The sequence below is a fragment of the Pelodiscus sinensis genome, chromosome 3, assembly GCF_049634645.1.
Source record: "Pelodiscus sinensis isolate JC-2024 chromosome 3, ASM4963464v1, whole genome shotgun sequence".
In the NCBI taxonomy this organism is placed as follows: domain Eukaryota; kingdom Metazoa; phylum Chordata; order Testudines; family Trionychidae; genus Pelodiscus; species Pelodiscus sinensis.
The window spans coordinates 12,897,616-12,909,967 of NC_134713.1; the positions used below are offsets into that span (position 1 = coordinate 12,897,616).

The 12,352-nt window shown below is 39.7% G+C and overlaps 1 protein-coding gene across 6 annotated transcripts in view; it reads left to right on the plus strand.

Annotated features, from left to right (window-relative positions):
* CD2AP (CD2 associated protein) overlaps positions 1 to 12,352 on the plus strand; it is a 138,200-nt gene that overhangs the window by 32,858 nt on the left and 92,990 nt on the right. Inside the window, exon 1 of one of the 6 annotated variants that reach the window (XM_014572297.2) lies at positions 7,262 to 7,534. The exons of the other annotated variants lie outside the window; for them this stretch is intronic. Coding sequence (XP_014427783.2) covers positions 7,445 to 7,534 — 90 coding nt within the window. The 5' untranslated portion in view covers positions 7,262 to 7,444. Of the gene's footprint in view, positions 1 to 7,261; positions 7,535 to 12,352 lie in introns of those variants that run through there. 6 annotated transcript variants of the gene reach the window in all.

Genomic DNA, 12,352 nt, shown 5'->3' on the forward strand with positions numbered 1-12,352 from the left:
TCACATCCCTAATGGTCATGTCTGTTCACTTTCGTGTCAGTATTTTAAAGTCTGTATATTGACTAGGATGTTAGAAAGTATGTAAGTTGGTAATCATGTAGCAGATAACATTTTTGTTGGTTACAAGTTTAACCAATAAGCAGCTCTGCATTTAAAGGAGCTTGAGAGCCGGCATGCTGGCTCATGCTACCACCACTGCAGCTCTGCATTTAAAAGGAGCTTGAGAGCTGGTGGGCAGACATGCTGGCTCAGTCCTGGTTTATGCTGAGTCCCAGCAGCTACCCTCGCTACTGGGATCTGGCAGCATGAGCTGGAATGAAGCCAGTGTGCCTGCACACCAGCTCCCAAAAATACTTAAAATGCAGAGGAGGGAGGGGAGTGTTGTGTGTAGCTGGTAGAGTTAATACATAAGCCTCCACTACACTATTACATTCCTAATACTGACACTATCTCCTTTCTTTTTCCAGTTTTGCCTGTTTTTCTGATGTTTGGACTTGGGGCATTGCTATGATAATGTAATTACATAAAACATAAGTACAGTGAATTTTTTAAAAACAAGTTTTATTTTTAGCCTTGAGGAGAAAAGAGGAATGCTTAATTTTTAGCCTTATTCACAAATGTTTTCTGCTTGTTCCTTACAAAGTACTTCATACCTCCAGTAGTATGACTGATAAATCCAATATTAAGCACTCATCTGTTCCAATATGGTATATTACATCACTTATATTCCATGTAGTTGTCTTGATCTTTCATGTCTGTTGATTCATAATGCACTTTTGAAATTTGAAGATTGTTTTAACCTTTATAGTTTTAGAAACTATAAGAGAGTAGACAAGAGTCTTTACTTGCTGTCTTGTGAAATATAATTTATACTTGGTTCCTTTACAAAATACAGGTTGTACTTCCCTAAACCTGTATTCTCTGGTCCGGCAACATCCCTGGTCTGACAGGACTACGGATGTTATTGGGCCATAGAACCCAGGGATAGAGAGGTCTGGTGACAAGGCCAAGAGCTTATAACTTATAAGAACACATATTCTTGTGCATCCAGAAATATAATTTATGCTGTCATGTGCTGAAAGTGTCCATCTGCAATGTACATTGGACAAATGTCTCAGACACTTTGCCAAAGGATCAATGCCCACAAAACAGATATTAAATAGGATCACAAAGAAAAAACAGTTTCTTGCCATTTCAGCCAGAAAGGACATTGTCTCAACGACTTGATTACCTGCATCCTGCTTCAAAGGCCTTTTAAGACTACACTTGAAGAGAATCCTATGAACTGTCATTCATGCTCAAATTCGACACTTTACACTTAAGTTTGAGTAAAGACTCTAATTATCTTACCCATTACAAAGATCGCTTCCCCAATTATCACCTCTAATATCATTAACTCACAGACATTTACCTCCCCTTCTCCCTTCTGTTCTGAAATTTGATTTGTCCTTTTCATATGTGTTCATTTTTTTAAAATTATATCCTTTGGTATATATGGTTGTGACAATTTTCTTCCACTATTTGATCTGAGGAAGTGGGTCTGGCCCACGAAAGCTCATCACCTAATAAACCAGCTTGTTGGTCTTTAAAGTGCTACATAGTCCTGTTTTTTGTTCTAGTAAACATTAATGAGCTTACTTTGTTGTTTCTTATAGACGTTGACCCTCTAATTCAGGATTCCCTCATTCAGCAACATCTCTTGATTGGCATCATTGAAGACTCTGTGGGTGCTCCAGGGCTGGAGCATTCATAGTGAAAAATCTACTTCAAGCTCCCCACTCCTCCCAATGCGCACCTCTGTCCTTGCACTTAGCAACTCCTTCTCTGTCCTTCCAGAGCTTCTAGAGTGCTGCAGATCAGCTACTTGCAGTGTTTAAGCTCAGGGAGACAAGAGAAAGAGCACAAGCTGCAGCTGAGGGAAGAGGGGGAGCTGAGAGCAGAGCCTGGGCTATAGAAGAGGGGCTGGCATTGATCTCATCCTGGTCTGGCAAACTCTCTGGTTTGGAGTAGTTGGGCCCTAAGGGTGATAGACCAGGGAGATTCAATTTGTATTGCAATTGTTAAATTCATGAGGTAGCTGAGTGACTTCCCTAATTACGTACAGGAACTCAGTGGCAGAGAAAGGAATAGAAACCAGGTCTCTGACAGGTCTTGTGGTTAGCCCACAAGACCGTTTTTCTTACTAACAGCAAAACAAAGGTAACATGGGGTTGGTTTAGGTCTATGGTTACACCGACAGATTTATTTTTGTACTCCTTTGTGTTTGTGGCCTGTCTTTATATTGGTTTTCATTTGATTTGTGGATGAAGTTTTTGTTCTATATATGTTCACACTGTGTCTGCCAAGAAACCCTCATATAGATGCTGTAGGCGAGTGTTTCTCAACCAGTGGTATGAGTACCTTTAGGTGTGTTGACATACTCGACATAACTGAGATTTGGAGAAAACTGAATTTTTGTTTTAAGTTTTACAGTACTTTATTATTTTTGTACTTTTTACACCCAAAAATTTCATCGCCCACCCGGCTACGATTAAGTTGTTGAAACAAATGTGTTGCAATGGTAGAAAAAAAATGTGTGTCTGAAAACTGTAGGTACTGGGGGTACTTTATTTATTTTTTTAAAGAAGGGGGTACTTAATATAAAAGGGTTGAGAAACAGTGCTTTAGGCCACAGAATAATACCTCAGCTAGATTTTGTTGGACTAGACAGATTTAAAAAAAAAAGAAATCAAATTAGTACTTGTGTGCTTAGCTCTCTATATTTAAGCAAGTAACTTATGCTGATGCCTGTGTGTTCTGAATTAGAAGTGGGTTACAGCTAAGGATGTGAGTAGTCGAGCTATTCGACTACTCACATTCTCCCTCCCCTCCCGTCTTGCTGCCTCTGTATCAGAGGCAGTGGGGGTGGGAGCGGGCTTAAAAACCAGTTTCCCCCAGCACCGTCTCTGCAATGCTGCCTGTCCCCTACCTCCCGCAGTATGGTGAGCGGCAGGAGAGGCTGCTGCTCATTGCAGGGAGGGGTTGCTCTGCATCCTCCTTGCCTTGCTCAGTCCCAGCTTGCACTGTGTTTGGGAGCTAGCCCCCACTGCCAGCCTGCTCAGCTCTTAGTACATGTAAACTGCAGAGCCACAGCGGGGAGTAGCTCCCAAACCCGGCACAAGCCAGGACTGAGGCTTCCTCCCTTGTCAGTTAATCGTGTCATTAAGAGAAACTCTGTTGATTACACAATTAATAACTCGTTTTCTAACATCCCTAGATACAGTGATATGCTTTCTCTGTTGAAGATCTCGGCCAGTTGGTGAGGTGAGAGGGAAATTGATGGAGGAATTGCTACTAACATGGTTTACTGTGTTTTAGGTGGTGTTTGGAGATATTTGGTTAGTTTCTAGGGCATTCAGTAAGGCTGTTTTTTATGAATCCTTCCATTTATTCAGAGCGTGTAAGGCACAGGCTGCACAAACTTCTGTTCTGCCTCTTCCCTGGAAGGGACTGTTTCTTTATAATGATTAGAAGGGGGCTATGTCTATACTGCAGGCTTCTTGCGCAAGAGCGTATCCATGCTTCCATGTGCTTTTGTGCAAGAGATGTGTTTTTGCGCAGGAGCGTCCATGGCAGTGTGGAGCTGTCTTGTGCAAGAAAGCTTCGTTGGCCATTTTAGCCATAGGGGTTTCTTTCGCAAGAAACCCCTGTTCCCGTCCACACTAGCCTTTTTGTGCAAGAGCTCTTTTGCAAAAAAGTTTATTCCTTGTGGGGAGAGGAATAACTCTTGCTCAAAAAGCCATTTCTTCTGATGATCTACTATAAACTTACTTGCTCAACAATGGGCTTGTAGTGTGGACACTCAAGTTTTTTCGCAAGAATGGCCTTTCTTGTGCAAGAAACCTGCAGTGTAGACGTAACCGGGGAGTTTTAATCTTCATGGCCGATATATCCCTTCTCATTGTGGAGGTTATCAACAGTGGTGCTGCCTGATAGTGGGATGGCCCTTTAAGGGAGCTGGCCTTAGGCCAAACCATGACTAATTTGCAACATCCCATGTGATGGAAAATGGGTTTGAGGCTAAAGAACAGGTGAGAGACTGTAGGTCATCTGGTAATCAGATAAGAAAACCAGTAAACAGCTCAGTTTGTTAGACAAACCTGCAGGGAGCAGGAAGACACTTGCAAGAGACACAGAAAAGGACCTGTCCATATACAAAGTAGGTGGAACACCTGGCTAGAGGTACATGCTGAATGGACAGGTGGAAGAGACTTAGTAGAAGGTAGGCACGAGAACCAGACTTAGCAGTGTAGATTTGTGATGGATTGTTAAGGTTTTGAACAGTAAACCTATCTTTGAGGAAAGAGAGTGAAATTCTGCTGCTGTTGGGAGTTTTATTTGATGCTTTACATGGTCCTCTTGTGAATTTTGTGGTACATACACTGGATGGAGCCAGTCATAACCCACTGTACAGGTATTGGATAGCAATTTTTTATCATTACCAACCATGGATTGATTGAAATTTGAAGACAAAAGATGAATATTAACCCCCTCGCCCAATGCCTTGCCCTTCTTGTATAAAATATTCTAATTTATAGTAACAAGAGAGGCTGTCGAGCTTCCTAAATAAGTTCTGATAAAAGCAGGCAGCTTTTCAGTACATTTTCAAATACTTTCTGCTTTGAGGCAAATTTATACATAATTTACCAAAACCTAATGTGCATCAAAACATGTTGAAAAAGATGGGGGAAAAATAGGTCCAGACCTCCCAGTTGTTGTCAACTTTGCTAGTTTTTAACTTATCTTTCATTCATCATGTCAAATAGGGAGAAAATACTTTGCCTGAAACTCAAGGGTAATTCACAGCTGCTGCCAGGCAACAGATTGCTGCTTCTTGCCTTCCTGAAGGACAACCAAAATGTCAATTGGCGGATTATGGTGTACATCTCCTTGATGTGGGTTGGCTGCTCCAGATCCTGGTTGTATCAGCATCACAGCTGAAACAGATCACGGTCCCCCCCCCCTTTCTGTGCTCTCTTAGGAGCTAGGAGTAGTACAAGTGTGTTGCTAAATATACCATAACCCAAGTTCTTTAAACTAATTACAGCTTTTCCATCAAAGCTTAAAAAATTGGCCTGAAAAAGTAATAATGGGAGTTGTAGGGTATCTCTGAAAATTATTTCACTGATTTTAGATGCCCATCTTTGGCAACCTGCACTTGGAAAATACTGCTTGATGCAAATAAATGGAATTACTATTTTTAGTCTTTGTTGAAGCACAGTAGTTTTTTATAAAGTTTTTAAGTGAGCACAATCAGTCCTACTTAGGGTAACTTAAAATCCCAAAAGTTAAGCTACTGTACTTTGGTTAGTCTAGTGGGGAGTAACATTTGGATTAATATTTTTGTGGGATATTTAAAATAATCTCACAGAATAGTAGTTTTATGTGAATTCTAGATTAATAGGTGATTCTCTATTAAAAATACAGTAAATAAAGCACAAGTGAGCTGACAAATCCTATTTGCCAGGTTATGCTAAGATCAGAGGTACTACTGCACAAACAAAGACGTGAATAATTAGGTTAATTTCAAATAGTGGATACAGAGGAAAAAAGTGAAAGTGTATTTCATGGCTGGCACAGTGGTGATGACACTGAGGGTACCTTGGCATATGCTGGTCAGCAATTGTGGAAGGATCTCTTTTGCTGCTAGCACAGTGACAGCTTTTCCTTTTGAACCTATAAGATACTTACCTATGCAGGTAAACATCCTGAAGAAAGGCAGACATCCAAGTGAGCTTAGCAATGCCTGGCTAGTCGAGTGCCAGCTGGCAATAGGCTTTCCCTGCAGGTTTGAGTCTTGTTTTGATCACACTGCCCTGACATCATGTACTTGTGGTGCTAGGTTGTTTCCATGTGGTAATATTATTGTGTGAATGTGAAAGAGAGCACAGGATCATAGGCTTACCCTGTCTACGGAGCCTGCATGGTGTAATATAGTAAATCTGTGTGCCAGTGATGTAGTGCCACATTAAAAAAATACAGGCAAAAATATTTGTGCGATTGAAAAAAGACCAGGGAAAATATTTTGGAGCTTGAGACATTCCAAATGTTGGATGCTAAAAGGAGAATAAAATGTGGTGGGCAGTTTAGTGATCCTAGAACTGCAGAATAACTTGTTGATACATAGTTCCCGAGTTTACTTTAACATGGTAAGTAGAAGTTACTAAACAATTCAGTTGTATATTGATGAAGAAGTCTTTTGTTTCTTGCTCTTTATAGAGTAGTGATGTGTTCACTGCACTTGGTGGAATACAATATTTAGGTACATTACACCTCCTTTTGTAATTAATCACATGTAATGAGATGCAGCTCCATAATTCTATAAATTTCCTGTGAAGGGTTTATACATAGGCTGCACTTTTGTGTATGTGTATGATGTTACTTAATTCCTTTAGAAATGCATGGTTTTCCAACCTCAAAAAGTTTCAGGAACTCCTTATCTGAATATTCTTTAAGTAGGATATTGTGCCTTTTAAAAAAAACAAACAAACATTTGGGTCTGCTGTTTAATCCAGTCATGCCCTTTTTCATGATGATTATTTAAAATTGAGGACTCTATACAGCTCTTTGAGAATCCTTAACTTGAACTCTGATATGTTATTAAAACAAACATTAAATGTACCTGTGACTTTTTTTTGGGTTGGTATTTTTTTGTTTTTGTTTTAGCATGACATTTTCCTATTGAAAAAAATCGAGTTGCATTGTGGAAGATCTACATACACACCAATGGAAACTTACTATATAGGGAAAGAAGAGATACCATACATTTAACAATATACATAAAGAAAATAGAGTGTGTGGGCAATTTGGGTGGATGACCTTTCTCTCGTGTCTTTCAATGGTTATCTTGGGTGTTATTTGTAACAATAGTCAGTTAAAAATATGACTTTTTAAACTTGAATTCCTTCCAGCATCTGCAATTCCCGAAATTTGATTAGTTTGTTCTATACTTTGCTGTTTTAGGAGCAAGAATTTATTTTTCAACAAATTCTTTGACTACCGAAAGAGCTGCCCAATATTTAAAATATAGCAGAATTAAGAAACATCTGATTTAATTACTCTGAATTGAATGATTGCTACTTTTCACAGTAGTAGTAAAACTAGTTTGATCATTTGCTCAAGGCGGTAGTCTGAGGGAGGAGCAACAGATGGATTTATTAGCAGTTTCTGTGAGTTAAGGTAGACAAGTTTACTGAATAGATTGAGGTGATACTTTGGCTCTATAAACATATACACTTTTTAAAGTATGTCTCTGGTGTGCACCATTTGCTTTAGTAGCTCACTTTGGTGGACAAATCTACAGCCAAACTTAGTTGGAGAAGATGATGTTTTTTCCCCCTGCACAGGTGCGTGCAGCTGCCTTTACAAACTTAGTACTGAGTCAGATACCTTTTCAGGTTAATACATGAACTTTGGTCTGTACAGCATTTTTCTTCCTCCCCCCAAAACAAAACAAAATACTGGGTGTGTTCAAGCAAATATGTCTTTGGAAACGGTAAGGTCATTTATTTCTTTCTCACTTCTCTTCCAATGAAATATTTTAAGACTTTTTAGTGGGTTTCAGGAGTGATTAACTATGTAGTTTTGCTGTAATTCAGGCTTAAATATTTGATTTAAATCAGTATGCTGTTTAAAATATTGTACTCACTGTAATCCTAGGAAGTGTTTATGTTCATTTTCTGGGGTTCTGAGAGGTTCATTTTAAAAAATATTGCTGTTAGGTTTCTTTGTATTGGGTCAGTTCACTTTTTTTGTAGTATATTTGCATACTTAAGAACTTTAGTGAACTGTGATATTGGTCTGAAGGAGATTTCATTTTACAAGGAGTGATTTATTGATGTTTCTAGAGAACATTTTTTCCGCATTTTGTGATCTGGAAGTTTACTAGACTTTTCTTTAAAAAAAAATCATTGGTCTTTTTTTTTTAAAAAAAAAATAAGTGTCTTGGAATTACAGTGTAAGACAGAGATGATCTGCACTTTTTTCAAATGTTGTATGTTATGACATTTGAAGTAAACCTTCATTGGTAGTATATTGTTAAATATGACTGAGTGTGGTGATAGTCAAAGCAAAACAGAAGTCTCAGCTGAGAAGTGTTTTCAAATATAATGTCTCTTCTATAAATCTCTTCTTTAAAAATAGAAAATTGAATTTACCCAGAGCTTGAAACAGGAAGTCTGGGATAGAGGGATTATGAACATGCTGGACCAGAGTATGACATCCTTTTCTAGGTTGTTTTGCTAATGTATTCTATTAAAGTTAAATACAGGAGCAGACGTTTTAAAAAAAAATAAGGGGTCTTCTCAGTATGGTGCATACACTTATTTTTATATTCTAATTTCCTACAAAGATTTTAACGTATTCAAGTGGCAAAAAGAAGCCCCTTAAAACCTCTTAAAAATCTATCTTGAGATGCAAGAAAGTATACTGTAAAGGAAGTTTCCTACGTGCTTTTTATGATATTTGTATGACAGCACACATGGAGAGTATGTGTCTAACTGAAATGTTTTTCATGATTTAAGGTTGAAAATAGGAGTGTTAGAAATCAGTTATTTAAATAATTGTGTAATGACTACTACATTTCTTAGTGGTTACTAGGTGTCCCCCCCCTTGGGGGAGGGGCTGGCAGTCATTGTGGTCCTGGCCGCACTCCTGGGGAGCCCCCTGTTACCCTGCGCTGTTGCCTCTATCAGATACAGTGGGATGCCACAACAGCCTCTTCCGTGGGGAGCTTGGGCCCCCCTATGGTCAACTCTGGCACCATTGTTTTCACTGGCAATGATCTTGCCTTCAAAAATCACCAACATTTTTGGCACCAGTGGAGCCAACTACTTTGGGAGTCCTGGTTCCAAGTAGGGATGTTAGATAGTGATTAATTTAATAATCATGTAACTGCATCAAATTTTAGCAGTTACACAATTATTCAGTAGTCCCTGGAGGCGGGGCAAGCAGCCAATGCGCTTCCAGCTCTTGGCCCCACTCCCGGGGAGCCCCCTGCTAACCTGTGCTGCTGCCTATGTATCAGTTACAGTGGGCTGCCAGCAAAGCCTCTGTGAGGAGCTCAGTTTCCCTTCAGGCAGGGGCAACAGGTGGGAGCTGGTCTCCCTGCTAGGACACCCCATGGACAGGGGCTGCTGGATCCAATGCGAGCTGTGACTGAGCAAGCCCAGCTCCTGCTAGATCCAGGAGATACCCACTGTTACGCTTCTTCATTTTTAAATGTAGTAGGAGCCAGGCATGCAGGCAGCCTTGCTCTTACTACATTCAAACTGCAGACACACTGGTCCCAGGTCACCTGGGACTGAGCAATCCTTCCCTTATCAACTCATTATGTACTTGATTAACATTTTATCTATTACACGATGAGTAAATTACTCGCCTTTTAACATCCTTAGTAGGTAACATCTTCCAACAAGACCTGTTTTGTGCAGTGCGGTCTGGGATGCACAGATCCTAGGAAGCAGACCCACCCCATGAATACTGCAATAAAAGGCTTTGATGGGGAAAGAAACATCTTAAATGAGCCTTGCTAAAATTTAGGACCCAGTTACTTTAATCTTCTCTAAGGACATTGAGTAAGGAGATGATGTGGGTATATTTATGGGCAGTGTTTTGCTTATTTTGTAGTTAGGCACATATACCATGAATTACAACTCACAGGATACACATCTATAGTTACAGCTTAAAAAATGAGAATAAATGAATACCCTGCCTTGTATAATAAATTCAAATATGTAACTCTTCTAATGTTACCCAAACACAGTTGTCACATTATTTCTAGCATTTTTAGTACAAACTTGGAGCATTCCATGTACAGTTATTTTTGTATTTCCAGGAAATAAATGTTCCTCTTTAGAAGGAGTTTCTGCTGACTCTAATACATTTTTCTATAGTTACATTTTACTCAAGTTTTGAATAAAGAATTTTGCAGACTGAAATGTGAAGGTGGAAACTTGCATAGAAAACAAGAGGATCTATTGCTTTCTGGATTTATATTTGTGTACAAATAGAGAAATTTGCTCTGAGAAACAGATTTAATACTAATGCCCCTCTCCCCCCATTTTCGGCTCTGCAGCCAATAAGATTATAAACCAGTCAGTTAAGTTTGCTCATCAATGCAATACTATTGCTATTATTTTAATGGGGAAAGAGCCACTAAAACATGTGACAAACAGGAATTAGTTATTGAATGTGTAGTGTCATTCACCTGCACTTCCTGCTTAAGAGAATATTTTAAGCTGCCTGACAACTTTATCAATTTTAAATATCGATCTGCTTTTCATTGGATACTGTTTAAAGTGGACTACTTAGACATCTCATTAGAATGTTCTTTGTGTAAAATACCAAAAAAAATCTCAGTTCGTCTTTCAAATTTTGTTGGGCCTGGTTCTGTTTTCATGATTGAGCTTTTTGTTTTTATTGCATGGAATTGTAGTTAAGTTGTTGATAGTTGGAAGAGGAATTGACAGCTATTAACTGTATACTGTGTCTGTTGTGTGTGTATGAACAGAAATGTGTGTATATAAATCATGGAGCGTGTTACAGAGATATTGTTAATATATTTGACTAAGGAAAATTTTTATATTGTTTATAAAAATTAGTGATGGCCAAACCCATAGCTTGCAGAGGAAGGGAATGGGAGTCACTCCCATTCTTAAGACTTTTTATGCCAATAGGTAGTCTGTAGCATGGGTTGGCTTGTGTCTATGATAAAATGTTGAGGTCTGTGGTGGTGGCTCCATATCTGCCTTTCTCCCCCCTCACTGGCAGCTGAATCCATGACTTCCAACCAGCCCATTGGCCGGGATTGGGAACCATGGCCAGTGGTGTCTGCAGACAGAGGCAACTGTGCCTGATGTGAGGCTGTAGCCTCATCTCTTTGGCAGTAGTAGCAGGGAGCTTTTTCAGGGAGTCACCAAAGGTGAGCCCCTCCCAAGAATTTGGTTCTCCCTGGCCGTTGCTTGCAACAGACCCCCTTTCCCCTCGATGGCCAGAGCATGGCCTGTGGTAGGGATGCCCTGGTCAGAAGGCAGGGGAGATTCCCACCTACCCTCGGATAACCTTTGCCTGGAGGAGGCATGCCCTAGTCTAAGTGAGGGGAAGGGGTCCTGCTCCACTGTGAGACTCCCTCTCCACTTCCTAGATTTGTTAGAAAGAAGGAAATGTAATTAGAATCAGGCCTTTCACTGACTATATCCGGACTGAATTTGTGTAGTGTTTTTTTTTTTTTTTTTAGAAATATAACTTAAAAATAACACTTGATATGAACATGCAATTCATGTCTAATTGCTTTTTTTATTTAAAGAAAACCATAGTAAAGCATATTTAAACAAGAATAATAAAGTATCAGAGGGGTTGCTGTATTATTCTGGCCTGCGTATTTATACCTGCCTCTGGAAATTTCTACTCATTCATCTGACGAAGTGGGTCTTTGCCCATAAAAGCTTATGCTCCAACACTTCTGTTAGTCTATAAGGTGCCACAGGACTCCTCGCCGCAATAATAATGTAGTGAGCTTTTGTTGGTAAAACCTACTTCATCAGATGAGTTGGAGTAGAAATGACAATCTGGGGCTATGTATAAAAGCAAAAGAAGTTACCTATGGTTCTCAACCTATTTATCATTGTGAACCACATTTGGAACTCTCTGTGTTGTATGTGGGCCACATATATACATACACACACATACTCTACTGTATGACCCTGAGGATGTTACATGTGCTGCAGCTGTGTTCTCACTGGGCAGCCGGTGGTCTGTGGTCTGCAGATTGAGAACCACATCCCCAGAGCCACACACTTGTTCTGAGTAAAGCTTCCTTTCAGCCCTCTTTGTCTCTTTGTCTCTCTCTCTCTCTCTCTCTCTGCACCTACTGTATTTCAGTGGCTTGTAATCTGTGTTCTGTAGACATTTGTGAGACTGCAGACTATGTCTGATTTCCAAGAAGTCTGCACCTTCCGTCAAAATTTTTAGGGGGGAGGGGTTGATCTAAATGGAAGACTGAAAACCACTGGTGTAATCCATTCAGCATCATGAGCCTTAGGCGCAAAACTAACTGAAGAAGTGAACTATTTTGCTAATAGTAAAGGGGCAGTGGGTACCATGCACTTTCTGAGGGCAAACCTTACGTGAGTTAGAACCTTGTATTATGATCAAAGTAGGGATGTAATAGTGCACTCAGTGTGACGTAGCAGTACTGTCTGGGCCTCACACAGATAGACAGTAAAAGTGGATCCCCTTCCTGAAATAAAGCAGCTTTATATTCAGTGTATAAACAGAGATTGGGACAATTTCCCTCACCCGTATAATATTTCTC